Source organism: Rhagoletis pomonella, unplaced genomic scaffold (assembly GCF_013731165.1).
Source record: "Rhagoletis pomonella isolate Grant_MI unplaced genomic scaffold, Rhpom_1.0 Rhpom_scaffold_00015, whole genome shotgun sequence".
Classification (NCBI taxonomy): Eukaryota; Metazoa; Arthropoda; class Insecta; order Diptera; family Tephritidae; genus Rhagoletis; species Rhagoletis pomonella.
Genome location: NW_023458569.1, coordinates 2,487,899 through 2,503,246, shown reverse-complemented (window position 1 = coordinate 2,503,246; position 15,348 = coordinate 2,487,899). Strand labels below are relative to the sequence as shown.

General features: G+C 40.3%; 1 protein-coding gene across 1 annotated transcript; it reads right to left on the bottom strand.

The window, feature by feature from the left end:
• Positions 1-391: 391 nt before the first annotated feature.
• LOC118749336 (uncharacterized protein K02A2.6-like) lies at positions 392-1,129 on the bottom strand. The gene has a single exon (XM_036484131.1). It carries the CDS (start codon positions 1,127-1,129, stop codon positions 392-394), a length of 738 nt encoding a protein of 245 aa, XP_036340024.1.
• Positions 1,130-15,348: the final 14,219 nt, after the last annotated feature.

The following is a 15,348-nucleotide window of genomic DNA, read 5'->3' as shown; positions in this document are numbered from 1 at the left end:
CCTTGGGGCGGCAGCCGTAGTAGCGGCCCCTGTTGAAGTAACTGCGTGTATCGAACAGTTGCAGGGCTAGGCTTTAAATCAAATTTATTCAAATTGAATGTCATTTCATTACATTTACTCTTACGAAGTTCGGTTTCATCAGTAGGGGTGCCGGTAGGAGCACGAGATTCTGCAATCTGTTGTTGTGTCTGAAGATTATTCGAAGTTGGAGTCTGATTTCCTGGTAACTGACTGACAGGTAACTGCATATGTTCAAAATTCTCATGCGCGTGTGTGTCGTCGAGGTCAGTAGTGCCTCTAGTTTTAAGCTGATTTCTGTGACGCTTTAAACAGCCGTTAGGTGTCTGTACCAAACATATCATTTTACCTAGGTGTCGTGCAATGATACCTTTTATCCACATCCACATGATAGCGCAGATATGGTATGAACAGTGGTAGTAGTTGTCATTTGTACAATAAATGGAAATTGTGAAAATGCATCGACGCAGATGAGCCACATAGAATTAAAAACAGGTCCAGCAGAATCTATGTGCACTCTTTCCCATGGGCGATTAGTGTCAGGCCAACTTTCGTACTGGCGTGCGGGTGCAGGATTTACAACCTTACATATGTCGCAATTGCTACACATTTCGACAATATCTTTGTCCATGTTGACCCACCAGATATTTCGCCTCGCTAATTGTTTCATTTTAGTTACACCCCAGTGTCCATCATGTAACAATCGAAGAATTTGACCGCAGAGAGAAGCGGGAATGATGACACGATTATACTCCGTTTGGAGGCAAGGTAAATTACTTTTGATGGTTAAGGCAAATCTGTGGTTGAAAAATGGTCGTAGATCCGCATCTTGTGGACTTAATTTTTCAGGCCATCCACGCTGTACATAGGAGCAGACCCGTTTTAGGACTTTATCGTTTTCGGCGTGTCTACAAATAATTTCAGCGTTAATTGGTGTGTATAATTCACGTACATTATAGCGTGCTTCTTCGTCATCGAAATTTTTGTCGTAGCCTAGTGGTAAACGCGATAAAGCGTCGGCGTTACCATGTTCAGTAGTTTTCCTATACTTTACGACATATTGATAGGCCATAAGTATGATGGCCCAGCGTTGCAACCGATGTGATGTCATCACTGGAAGCTGGTGGCTTTGGTTAAAAATGCTTACAAGCGGCTTGTGGTCTGTGACCAAGGTCAATTCCCTTCCATATAGGTATTGGTGGAAACGCTTGACTCCGAAAACAATAGCTAACCCTTCTTTCTCGATTTGGCTGTATCGCACCTGATGCTTGTCGAGGGTCTTAGAAGCAAACGCGATTGGTCTCTCACTACCATCAGCAAATACCGTATGAAGAAGCATCTGTAGCAAGGGCCAATGGCAACCCCTCCTGATAATGCGCCAATTGCGTCGCATTGACTATATGCGACTTAAGGGCATTAAAAGCTTGCTGCTGAGAAGACCCCCAAGTAAATTTAACATTTTTTCGGCGCAGCATATTAAGAGGGGCCGATAACTGGGAATAATTGGGTATAAAATTATTATAATAATTTACCTTTCCCATGAAAGCTTCTACTTACTTGAGGTTGGTGGGCGGTGGAAGATTTTGGGCCGCTTTAACGCCCGATTCGTCCGGCAATACGCCCTGAGCACTAATTTTGCGCCCGAGGTATTCAATCTGCTCTTGCAAAAAAAAAAAACACTTTTCACGTTTGCACCTTATACCATTTTCGTGTAAAATGTTTAAAACTTGTTCCAAACGGCTGACATGTTCCGAAAATGTTGGCGCTGTGATGATAATATCATCGAGATAATTTCCGCAACCTTCCACACCATGCAATAGGTTTTCGAGGTATTTTTGGAATATAGCTGGAGCACTTGCTATTCCGTAGGGCAGACGTTGGTATTGGAACAATCCAAGTGGCGTGTTAATTACCATAATTTCTTTAGAATCATCATCGAGCTCCATCTGTAGGTACGCGTCCTTCAGGTCGATTTTAGAAAAATGCTGTCCGCAACGAATTGTGTGCAAAAGACCCCCGCGCGTTGGCATTGGGTAACGCTCCATATCAATTTGGGCATTGACAGCTAATTTAAAGTCTCCACAAATTCTCAATAAGCCGTCTGATTTCGGTGCTAACACAATGGGAGAAAATTTCACGGCCTTTAAAATACCGGCACTTGTGAGTCGATCAAGCTCTTTTTTAAATTGTGGCATTTGAGCAAAGGGGATTTGGCGGCTTTAATAAAATCTGGGGCGCGCATTTGGCTTTAAAAATACACTAGCTTTAAAGTTTTTTATTGTACCTAGCGCAGGCTGAAAAACCTCGCAATATTTGTCACATACCTTTTGAACCACATTTGTTTCATTTGTACCGAACGCTTTAAACAAGTCGAACCCAAATAAATTATTGCCATGTTCAACATCAACTACAATTATTGGAACACTGTCTTCTTTCTTGCCGCATTTTACTTTAACAAAAAGTTCACCAATCACTGGAATTCGCTTTTGGCCAAACCAAATAATACTCTTGAACACTTTCGCAACTCCGGGCGATTTAGCTGATTGTACGTAGTCTTATTTATTATTGAAATAGTTGCACCCGGGTCCATTTGAAATAGCACAATTTTGTTTAAGATTTCCAGGTTGATATAATTTTTATAATTTGCAGTTGTTATTATCCCCGTCACGCTGTAAATCGTTTCTATCGCATCAACGTTATCACTTTTGTTTTTACGATGGTAGTCTTTATTTTTTTTTCTCTCCTTACTTTCGTCATTTTTGCTTTGTTTTGCCATACATACTGGGGAAATATGACCTACTTTGTTACACTTATGGCATACGGAATTTCTAAATTTACAGTTTTCTCTTTTATGTGTATGTCCACAGCCCGAACACGATTTGAATTTTGTTTTATCATTGTCGATGTTGTTTCTGTAGGTCTTTTTTAATTTTGTATTGACAGCGTTCACTGGACATGGTTTTTCCGGCACTTGTTCTTTTAGTGTAGCCACAGTTTTTGTTGTTGCTTCATACGACTCCGCTATGATTAAGACGTCGACAAGACTGGGCTGCAGCTTCTGCAACGCAGCAGAGCGTACAGGATCATGCGGGGTGTGTGTTAAAATTTGGTCACGAATCATGTCGTCTACGAAACTGTGCATACAATTTTCGGTAGAACACACGAATTGACAATCTCGCGCTAAGCCGCGCAAATCGGCTATCCACTCCCTGTATGTCTGTTGCGGCTTCATTTCGCTTTTGAAAAATTTGTAGCCTGCAGCGACTGTATATCGCTTCGACTGGAAATGCTCAGTTAATTTGTCAGTTATTTGCTTAAACGATTGTTCTTGTAATTGCGCACTACCGAAAAGGTTTTTTAGCAAGTCGAATATTTCAGTGCCAATCCATGATAGGAAAAATGATTTTTGTTTTTCCGCAGAGAGAACCGAATACGCTACAAAATGTTCATTTAACTGTTCTAAGTATGAATTCCAAGATTGTTGCTCTTTATTAAAACTATGAAAACATTGCACTATCACTTGGTGATCACTGGACGAACTACTTTCTCGCTGTTTAGGGATAGATTGCATAAACTCTTGTTGCTGTAATAGCATCATTTTTGTAAACTCTTGTTGATCTTTCAACATTTTTTCAAACACTTCACTTCCGCCCGGCATGATTTTAGTTTTTTACAAACATATGAAAAAATATAGTTTGATTTACGGCACGAAAGTAACAAAGGCGCGCAAGATTAAAAGCCACGGCCTAACACAATTATGTCTGTGTGCCAATTTTTATTATTTTTTCTCTCGTCACCAGATTAAGTAACTGCGAGTACCGAACAGTTGCAGGGCTAGGCTTTAACTCAACTTTATTCAAATTGAATGTCATTTCATTACAGGGTTGTATTATAATCTACTTAATCTAATTTTACGCATAGTTGCATTAAAAAGTATTTTATTTTAAAGTCTTCGAAAATAAGGGTGATTTAAATTTGTATTCAATATATAACACCTGTGATAAAAGCAGCGGTACGGGCCCTAGCGGTGGGGATGATTATTGCGGCGGCCCTTGCTGACAGCGAGTACAAATAGCAGTCCTCGGCAAAGCTTGCGGGCGGTTCTCGGTAGCGATCTCGGCCTTAGGGCGGCAGCGGTGCTGGCAGTCCAGATTGGTGACCTACGGACAACTGATCATTAGTGCGGCCCCCCATGGTGTCGAAAGGTTGCCCAGTCCCCCCGTATGTATTCGTGGCCGAAATGCGCTGCAGGGGGTGATTCGCCCCCTTCAACGGCCGCTAACCGCGCGGTATCGTAAGCAGGCAGGGGTGCTCGGAATTGGGCAAGCCCAAACGGGTTACGCCCCCTGTCTGCTTGAGACCGTGTCCAAAAACGGGTCTAGCCCTTAATGGTTTCGGAGTGTTGCATGAGGGATATTCCCCCCCTTGCAGTCCCCTTCAAATAGGTCAGTCTTCCTCTGAGGAGGAAAGCCAAGAGCGCCCCAAATAGGCCCGAAGCCCCGGATTCGCTCCGCGCTTACCTACGGACAACTGATGCTGGTTGAGTTCATGTTGGCAGCTTTAGCTCCGGCTTTGTATGGGCTGTTTGAGAAGTGAAGGGCTTATTCCGCATTTTATGTTTTGCGTAACGAATTTCGTCCTATGTTAGTGCGCATGGTTGTCTAAGTTGGTGTTTGCGAAATTTGTACGCGCTTGCCATGCCAGCTTCGTGTATACGTATGTATGTAAATAGGGGTATGTATGTATGTATGTTTATATAGTTGTACCTATGTGCACCCTGTAGGGAAACCCCGTACTGGTGAACCAAATTTGTAGTCCCGTACTAGATCTTTATCGTCAAAAACGAACCAGTCCGATAGTAACTAGGTCGCCACCAGTTCAAAAGCAGCGCTATGTGGTACTTTTAAAAAACAATTTTAGAAATCTATATCTAAAATGACGAATTTAGAACTGGTTCAAAACTATAGAAAAAGGGATGTAGAACGAACTAGATCTCATATGGCGAACTTTGAGCTAGTTCGAAACTACTGAAAAAGGGATGCAGCGGGGGCTTGTTTACTTTAAATAGATTTTTGCTTGGCGGGTTTTTCGTTCAAATACGCTACCAGTCTGCACGTCGCAGATGCTTTTTCATAGTTTGGTAATACAAAACTAATATTTGTGTTAACATCTTAAGATTATGGGGCCCTCTGGAATATAACCAATAACAGTCAGCACCTCTGCAAATTCAGCTACAGCCAAAGGTATGTAAACGTGTTTTCAAATGCACAATTTAATTTACATTAATTCAAACAAATTTGATTTCAGATTGAAAATACATTCCCCTGCAAATAATAAAAAACATCTTGTTACTTTTTTCGTTTACAACTGGTTCGAAACTATAGAAAATGGGGTGCAAAGCGAACTAGATCCCATATGTCGAATTTAGGACTGGTTCTGAACTATAGAAAAGGTAATGCAGCGGGGGACGATTTCCAATTCCTATGACATCGCTGTGTTAAATTTGCCAGTTGCTTGCATGCAAAAGAAATTTATCGTGAACTAGTAGTGGTTCTAAATGTACTAGGAGTGCACCAGTTCAAAACTAGAGATTTTCCCCACAGGGCAGTTGTAAGGCGCATGCTTGGGTGATGTTGAATATGTTATTGTAGCGTAGGTAAAGCTACGTTACAAGCATATCTATATAAATTATTTTATTCTTAAATTAATATTTGTCTCTAGTATCTGTGTTAGTGCTAAGATCAATTTAGTTTAATTTTATTCACTGTAATATGTAGTACGATTTCAAGTTAAGTTGATGTACTTTAGTAGATTCATAAATATCTTACTTGTACAACCAGTTTTATGTTTAAATAAAACATTGAATACGGAAGTAATAATACTGTCGTAATTACATAAACAATTAATCGCTGCACTGGAGCATTCCATGTGAACTTCTAAATCGCCAATACCTAAGTAGAGCGGCCATTCAGTAAAAACATGATCCTCATTTGCACGCATATTTTGGGTCAACTTATGAGTTTTAATCTGTCGCCATAAAGGTGATCGTTTAACTGAACTTTCAACGATGACCGTCCTACTGCCATGTCTAACGACAGATAACACTTGACGGATGTCTCCACCAAACAGAACAATTTTTCCTCCAAAAGGAAAACTATTATTCATTATGTCCCTCAAAAGTCGACCAACTACATTTAGTGCTTTTTTGGGATCCATCGAAATCTCATCCAAATAATGAGGTCCGAGTCACGGAGAATATCTAGTTATAGTTGGCAACCCTCTTCGAAATTATTACTTCGGGTTAAAAGTGCTTTAAATGCCTTTCATTCGCTAAACGCAATGCAAATTTTTAGTCAATATCTATGTATTTAGTCAAGAAAATTTTAAGCAGGTGGCAACCCTATCAAAAAGTTTTTCTTTTTTACCAAAACCGGTGAAACTGCCCTTCAAAATGGTGTTTCAATTATTCAATTAGATGGAGTATTATTACGGTGAATATCCATCCTGTTTTATACGGGACAGTTCTCTTTTTTTATCTACTGTCCTGGTAATTTATTTATTTCATACGGGATGCCAAATGTTCTGTATTTCTTTTAATATCCCGTATTTGTCCCGTATTCGGTATTCTGACGCCTTAACACCTCATAGAAATGGCATGCTAGAGCTGGAAAACTATCGATGGTACTATCGATAGGATCGCTGGTTTTTGACTATCGAAAACATCGATGGTTTTGTAAGCACTATCGATAGTTTTCACTCATACATACATTATTAAGTAAAGTAAAAGACGGCGGTACCTGTTTCATCTTGTTAGTCGGAAAGGACATTTAGCAAAGCACGGCAAATAATTTCAGAGCGCAAATGCTGCTTGCAGCCAAAAATCGTGGATAAACTTTTGTTCCTTAACAAAAATATGGACATATTTTAGCAATTCTGATCTCATTTTCAATAAAGGTTGTTATGTTTAATTTTTGGACTTTTCTAATCAAAACTATCGATAACACTATCGATAGTGTCGACATTTTCGATAGTATCGATACTATCGATGGTTGTGACTATCGACTATCGAAACTATCGATGACCATGACCATTGATAGTTTTCCAGCTCTATGACATGCCTATGAACCAATTTTTATTTTAAAATCTTGTGATTCGAATCGATGAGCACATATGTATGTGGGAACACCACTTGTACATGTATGAACACCGCCCATGCTTAAGATTATTTTAATACCCGAATGCAACCATGGTAACTATTCGTTTTGACATTTTCTTTTGTCCTTATTTGTAAACGGCCCTAATAAGCTTACTTTAATAAAAATGTAATTTTGTTTGATCCTCTCTTCTTTGGGACGTCATAGAGCATACACGTGTATTTTTAATACGATTAGACTTCCATAATTGGTGACCCCGACGGTAGGTGAGACATGCCACTCAATGATAGCATGGCTGTAACGATTGGATCTGCTCACGGAGAAGCTTCGATGGCCTGTGCTAGCATTCCGAGAATTCCGCTTCCTGTTATGTCAGAAGAAAATATTGAGGCTTATTTCTATTCCCTGGACTTCAGGTTTGAAGCCTCAAGCATAACGACAGACTGCGCAAAATTCAGCATTATGGCTGCCCGCATACCTCAAATCAAGCTAATGGAGTTGCGCTCCATTATTGATGCTGCCCCAATGTCAGGTCGAATATATCCGCTCGAAATTGATTGAAAATTTCACAGAGGTCCAGCAGGGCCGCCTTCAACGTGTGCTACGAGAAATGCCACTGGGCGGTTGCCGTCCTAGTGATATATTCAACGAAATGAAGCGAGCTGCTCGCTCGACCCTGAGTGAAAGTATTTTGCATCATCTATTTATGGGTCAACCGCTTGCCTCCGTACGCGCAAGCTGCGATCATAGCAACGAGCGTTCCAATCAACGAGAAACTAAAAATTGCAGGTTCCATAGCTGAATCGATGCAATTGCGAGAGGGGCGCGTCAATGAGGTAAGCACATCCAAAGCTACTAACGACAGTGATCTACGAGCCGAAATAACGGCACTCAAACAGCGGTTTGATAAAGTTTTGAGTGGCGAAAAATCTCGCTCACGCTCCAGATCCAGAACGCCTGCTCGCGGTCAGGTCAGCAACACTTCCGAGATGTGCTGGTACCACGCAAAATTTGGGAAGAACGCCAAGAAATGTAGACAGCCCTGTAAATATCTTCAGCTCCCATCACCAAGTGGCACGCTATACGGGTGCTCCGCCAATAGCATTTCAGAGATTGGGAAATGATCTGAGATGCCTTCGAATTGTCGCTTACGCATATTCGACACGTCAACTAATACCACCTTTTTAATTGACCCTGGCGATGATGTGTCGATTGTTCCAAAATGTTAAAAATTGGCGCGAGTAACCCCCTCGGATATGCAATTGTTTGCCGCTAACGGGACATCGATCGCGGTGTTCGGAGAAGTCATGCTAAAACTTAACCTCAATTTGCGTAGAGAGAGAGTTTTATGATAGCAGGCGTATCGCAAGCGATCATTGGCGCTGACTTCTTGTCTTACTATGATCTTCTGCCGGACCTTAAAATGAAGTGCTTAATTGACCGCAAGACTACAATAAAGACGGTTTGCTCAGTAGCACATATCGACGTGCCACGTGTTTCAACGATAAGCGCAAACCTTGATTTTTCGAACCTGCTTAAGGAATTCAGCGATATTACTCGACCTGCGCCGTTCGAAGCCGCAACAAATTCTACTGTCGTTCATCGCATAATTACAACCGGTCAACCAGTTTCTTCGCGACCCTGAAGACTCTCGCCCGAAAAGCTCAGAGAAGCGCGCGCGGAATTCGAGCTCTTGATGAGACTGGGAATATGCCGGCCATCCAACAGCAACTGGTCAAGCCGATTACACATGGTGCGCAAAGCTGACGGTTCGTGGAGGCCTTGTGGTGACTACCGCGCACTAAATGCGGTAACAGTTCCCGACAAGTACCCGCTGCCTTTTTTACATGACTTCACGCACATTTTCGCAGGCAAGACAATTTTTTCTAAAATTGATCTACAGCGGGCCTTTCAGCAGATCCGAGTCCATCCAGATGATGTCTGCAAAACAGCCATTACGACTCCCTTCGGGCTGTGCGAATTTACGCACATGACCTTTACGTTGCGCAACGCAGCGCAGACATTCCAGAGGATTATTAACGAAGTGTTTCGAGGTGAAGAGAATATTTTCATTTACCTGGATGACATTTGTGTTACATCCAGCTCGCCAGAGGAGCATCGCACGCACCTCAAATCGGTATTTCAGCGATTAATATGCTCACCCTAACGATTAACGCGGCGAAATCTGTTCTTGGCGTTTCGGAGCAGCACTTCTTAGGCCATGCCATAACGAAAGAGGGAATAAAGCCACTTCCTAGCCGAGTTGAAGTTATCCGATCATTTAAGTTGCCTTCTGTTGCGAAGGATCTGAAGCGCGTCCTCGCAATGACTAATTTTAACAGAGCTTTTCTGCCGAATCCGCTCAAGCATCAGGACCCACTTTTCGAAATGATCTCGGCCAATAAGCGGAACGACAAAACGCCGCTGATCTGCACGTCGGATAACGTCAGACACTTCGAGGCTTGCAAAGAAGACCTAGAAAACTGTGTACTGCTCGCGCACCCTGTTCCAAGCGCTACACTTTCACTTTGGATTGACGCATCAGACTACGCCGCAGGGGCGGCTCTGCACCAGGTTATTAACGGTGCACTTCAACCGCTAGGGTTTTTTCAGCGACTTTTCACAAAAGCGGAACAGCGATACAGCACCTATGACAGAGAATTGACAGCAATGTTTCTATCTGTGCGACATTTTCGCTTCTTGCTCGAGGACCGTGACTGTCATGTGTACACTTATCACAAACCTCTCATTTACGCATTTCGGCAACGACTAGAAAAAGCTTCCGACCGCCAAGCCCGTCGACTAGATTTTATTGCGCAGATAACTACAGACATTCGCCAAATTCCAGGCGAATAAAATATTGCCGCTGACCTGCTGTCCCGAATCCAAACTATAACATCAGAACCGATCAACTTCGGCGACTTAGCTGATGATCAAGCCATCGACAACGAGATGAAAGAATACTACCTAGGTGAGCAGGTTTGTCACTCAGTCAAGCTAACTAGTTTTATTCTTCCTTTCAGTACAAAAAGTGTTTACTGCGATAGCTCAACAGGGAGAATACGCTTTTATAACAAGACGATTCCGACAAGCCATTCTTCGCGCGACACATGATATTTCACACCCAGGTACGCGAGTCACTGCGAGGCTTATGACTGGGCGATTCGTCTGGCCAGGAATTCATCGGGATTGCCGTGCGTTTGCAAGGAACTGCATCAAGTGTCAGCGCAATAAAATTATACGTCACAACTCAGCATTGTTCCAACGACGTGAGTGTCCAGGCCAACGGTTTTCGCACCTCCACATAGACACAGTCGGACCGTTTCCGTTGTCCAACGGAAACCGTTACTGTCTTACTGTCATTGATCGCTTCACCCGTTGGCCTGATGCTTTCGCGATCCCGGATAGCACCGCAGATAGAGTTGATATAACATCAAACCTTGTGCGACAATTCGAAAGTAACCTTTTCCAACAGCTTTTTCAATGTCTCGGCATCAGGCACCTCCGCACAACGGGGTATCATCCGCAAACGAATGGCATCGTCCAGCGGTGGCACCGTACTTTAAAGTCAGCGATTCTATGTCATGATGCCAATCAGTGGACAACATTCCTACCGCTTATTCTCCTGGGGCTGCGTAGTTCGTTCAAGGCCGACTTAGGGGCCTGCCCAGCTGAGTTGGTTTATGGGACCACCCTACGTTTACCTTCTGAATTTTTTGTTGACAGTGGTCGTTCAATCACAGAAGCAGAAACCATCGCACAGCTACGAGGTGCCATGCGTAGCCTACGCCCAGTCTACACCGCCTGGCACACTGGACAAAAGTCGTTCGTACATACCGACCTTAAAACGTGTGAGCAGGTGTTTGTACGAGACCTTTCGGTCAAGCCATCTTTATCATCTCCATACAAAGGCCCCTACAAGGTACTGCAGCGGTATGCGAAATATTTTGTCGTCAACATCAACGAAGCTCATGTTAAAATTTCAATCGATCGTATGAACCCATCGTACATTGCCGTACCCACTCTCTAGGAGGGGAGTACTGTGAGAACACCACTTGTACATGTATGAACACCGCCCATGCTTAACTTTATTTTAATACCTGAATACAACCATGTTAACTATTCGTTTTGACATTTTCTTTTGTCCTTATTTCTAAATGGCCCCAATAAGCTTACTTTAATAAAAATGTAATTTGGTTCGATCCTTTTTTCTTTGGGACGTCATAGAGCATACACGTTTATTTTTAATACGTTTAGACTTTCATATGTATGTATGTAGATGATTTCTAAGGTTATAATTTTGCGTAGAAAAACTTGGTATTTGTGAATATGAATCGAAATTAGACGTTAATGATTCTTGTTCAAGTTTCTAAAAATTATTTCGCTAGTATTTAGCATTTCAAAGGTTTCGTCTTCAAATTGTCTTTTTTATTTACATTTTACTGCAAAATTTCAAATTTTTCCAAAACCAACAAGAAAATGCACAGGGTTTGCTGTTTTTATCGGGTACTATTATCCAAGCCATATCAAACAGGTGGTAGCATTAGAGCAAAAACAACATTTATGTGTATTTTGTTGTTGCTTGTGGTATCAAAAGTGTCAAAAACTGTTCTGATTTTTTTCTTTTAAATCAAAGTATGCTATGTGAAATACAAAAAAGTTGAAATTCGAAAAAATAAAAATTGCTGCAACTTTTCTGTTAGTAAATTTGTTTGCCACTCGAAACATTGGTCTATCCTTTGCAAAGCTCAGTAATCGGCGTTTGTGGTGCTCAGTTTCAAAAGCTGCTATTCAATATCTTTTTTTTATGGGAAAAGGTTTCACATGCAAATAGATTTTAACAATTTAGAATTTGTGCGAAAAAAAACTCAGAAATATTTGACATTTTAGGGACCAGATAATTTGAAAAAGGATCACTCTAGCGCCTTCGTCTTGACCTAAACTTAAACATAGAATACGTGATATTATTAAGATCACATTCAAGTTAAAAATGGTCCATGAACTATTCGTTTTGATTGTATTAAATTGAATTTAATAAATCAATATGAATTGCAAAATATTAATTATTAGCAATAGAGAAGCAATTCCACAACAACTTCAATCATATGTACCATCAGCTTATAAATAGACATACTTATGCCATCACTGCAGAAATTTGTATTCGTACTCGTCTTCGCATTATATTCGTCTTCGGATTTGTGCATAAGTTAGCTAAGACTTCTGAAACAGCTGGCAACCTTCCTAAATGTAGTTAAGAAATAAACAAGACTCTTGCGTCTGATATTGTGATACCTACCAGACATCTGCAGCGGGTGCATGATTTTCGTGTATACTCGATCATCTAACAAAACCCGTTTTGCATCGTTCTCTGTATACGAGCAGAAGTATTGTTCGTTATCGACTGAGCTCAAGACAAACATGTTGGCCACAACACCCGATTGCTTTTCATACATACTTGATTGGGTTCGGGTGCTTTGCAGCTCAATATACCCGGGTGTTCGAGTTTCAACCCGAGTGTGCACAAAATTTTCTTGATTGGCTTATGACGTTTTTGTTTCTACAAAAAATGTTGCCTTCTCATCGCGGTGTTCTTAGTTTTTGTGCGTAGAGGGTAAAGAGAAGGTTGAATTTTTCGGTAGTTTGTTTAAGTGTACATTTAACCATTTCTTATATTTTTGCTCATACAAAATGCGGCATCACGACGCCTACATCCATTTAGGTATAAATGTATGTAGATCGGCAATGCCCAAGCCCTATACACTCGGTGCACATTTATTTTTTGTAAAAGTACTTATGTACCTACATAGTTTTAGGCTGTGTTCTAATATATACACACACAGCTTTCCACGCGAAACTATACGAAATAGATGCAAAAACATTTTTGTCTACTTCGCTTCTAATTTTTTCATTGCGTATGCACAAGCACAAAGCAACAACATTTTCGTATGCTTTGTGGGAACATATTGGCGCCAGTTACCTTCAGCGTAAATTTCTTTGTTGTCCTGCATTTTATCGCAATGTTCGGGTGTCCGTTTCATTGTTACACAAATTTTCGGGTTAGCTGCGGGTGTCCGAGTGTGGTGTTCGCTTGTGCTCAATTTATAGGGAGGGTGATCGAACACACACGTTCGTAACCAAAGAAGCTGTCGGGTATGCATCTCGATCGAACACATAGTAGCCGAGTGTGGCGTTCGCTTGTGCTTGATTTTTAGTGAGTGTGATCAAAAAGGCTCGATCATACTCAAAGCTGTTCTCTGATACCTACATATTTCCTGTGCCTGATGAATTAAGTTAAATTAAATTTTTCAAGTATGTGACAACGCTCCTAACTACAGTTCAAAAATAAACCCTTTTTAAACCCATTTCTTTTGGCAACCCTATTCAAAATATTTTAAAACCAAAACGCTGTTAAACCTTTTTCGCCGGACACACATATTGCGATACATATTTAACTTGTGTCTCTAATTCACTTAATTCAAGTTGAATTTAATTTCTAAATCATATGGCAAAATGCTAAAAAATGCTCAATAAATATGGAAAGGCAGGTATTTTTTGCAAAATATGCAAAATCATGTATTTACTGCTAAATATGCAAAAATATGCAGTGTCATTTTAAAGGAAATATCATGATTCGTAAAGACAACTTAACCATTTCGATTTTAACATGCCCAATAAAAACATGCATTTGCATGAGATTCCGACCCTTATTTACAAATATTGCGCCATCTGTTACTTAAAAGCTAAAGTACCTTCCCATACATACTTTTTGTCTCCTTCTCTTACTTCCATCACAAGCACGTGTTTGCAATTTGATAACGGAGTGATTTTGTATGGAAAATCATTTATGCGCATATATATGAATAAAATAAACATATTTAGAAGAAATAAACCAATACTTCCCATATACCAAACGAAAGGAAAAAACTCGAATTTTGATTAAATAATACAAAAACCAAATCATTGGAGCGCCTTTTGAGAATTTTGGTAATAAAAAAAAATTTGCTAATTTTTGCAAAAATTGTTTGCCTTAAAATGCCCAATCTTTGTTGAATTTATATAAAGTTTATACACGATAATATTTTTATTGCTCAAAAAAATCTATATCCGGAAAACGAAAGTTATATCTGCAAATCATAAGTTGCTAGAGCAATTTAAAGGCTCAAAATTAACCCCAAAATAAGCCAAAATTTAACGTTGTTTTCGCGACAGGAACCGAATTGGTTACATACAAAAATTAAACTGTCGGCAGGCTTGGAGTCTTATCTTTGAAACGACATCCTCTTCTTTGAAATAGCTTCAGTAGTTCTCGTGCGATAAGCGTTTTCGTGAAGCTCTACAAATTACAACTACAACATTTGAAGATAGCCTCCATATCGAAACGTAAGACGTATTCTATGTCAAAAAATGAAATCAGCTGCTCTACTAATGACACCGTGCGACAAAAACCAAAAATTTATAAAACACACGAAAAAATCAATATATTCACAAAACTAGGAGCCAAATATAGTATAACTGCGTTTTAATTTTTCTCTCTGACGTCAGGATTTTTTAAAGGACTTTGAAATTTCCAGGATATTATTGAATAAAAACATTATTTACGATTTGAAGATCTATTCATCAATAAAATGTAAACAAGATGCAATCGCCCTTCAGTTGGATATAGATTATCTAAACTTATGGTGTGAGAAGAACTGTCTATCTTTGAATGTAACCAAATGCTTCCATATAACTTTTTCCAAAAAGCTTTTAATATCGCGAAACTCTTATCAAATTGCTGACTGCAAATTGAGGACTGTAGACAGAATTAAGGACCTGGGAGTGTTTTTTGATATAAAATTTGCATTTTCTACTCACATTGACTACATAGTTTCTAAATCATTATCTATTCTTGCTTTTGTTCGTCGTAATTGCTCCTGCTTCTCGGATCCTTATACTTATAAAACGCTCTACACTGCTTTCGTAAGTTCGCGACTGGAATATGCTGCTTTTATCTGGAGACCTTATCATGCTACCTACGTAAATAGAATAGAGCGTATCCAGAAATCATTTATATGTTTTGCACTGTCCTCAATGAAATTCACGGAACCAATTCCGTCATATCTTTCGCGTTGTATGCTACTAGACTTAAAGTCTTTGTCTAGTAGAAGGGCGTTTCTGTCAGGTTCCTTTGTGGCTA

What these genes read in the sequence shown, in the direction of transcription:
- LOC118749336 (XM_036484131.1), bottom strand. Translation starts at nt 1,129, where the DNA reads ATGACATCACATCGGTTGCAACGCTGGGCCATCATACTTATGGCCTAT.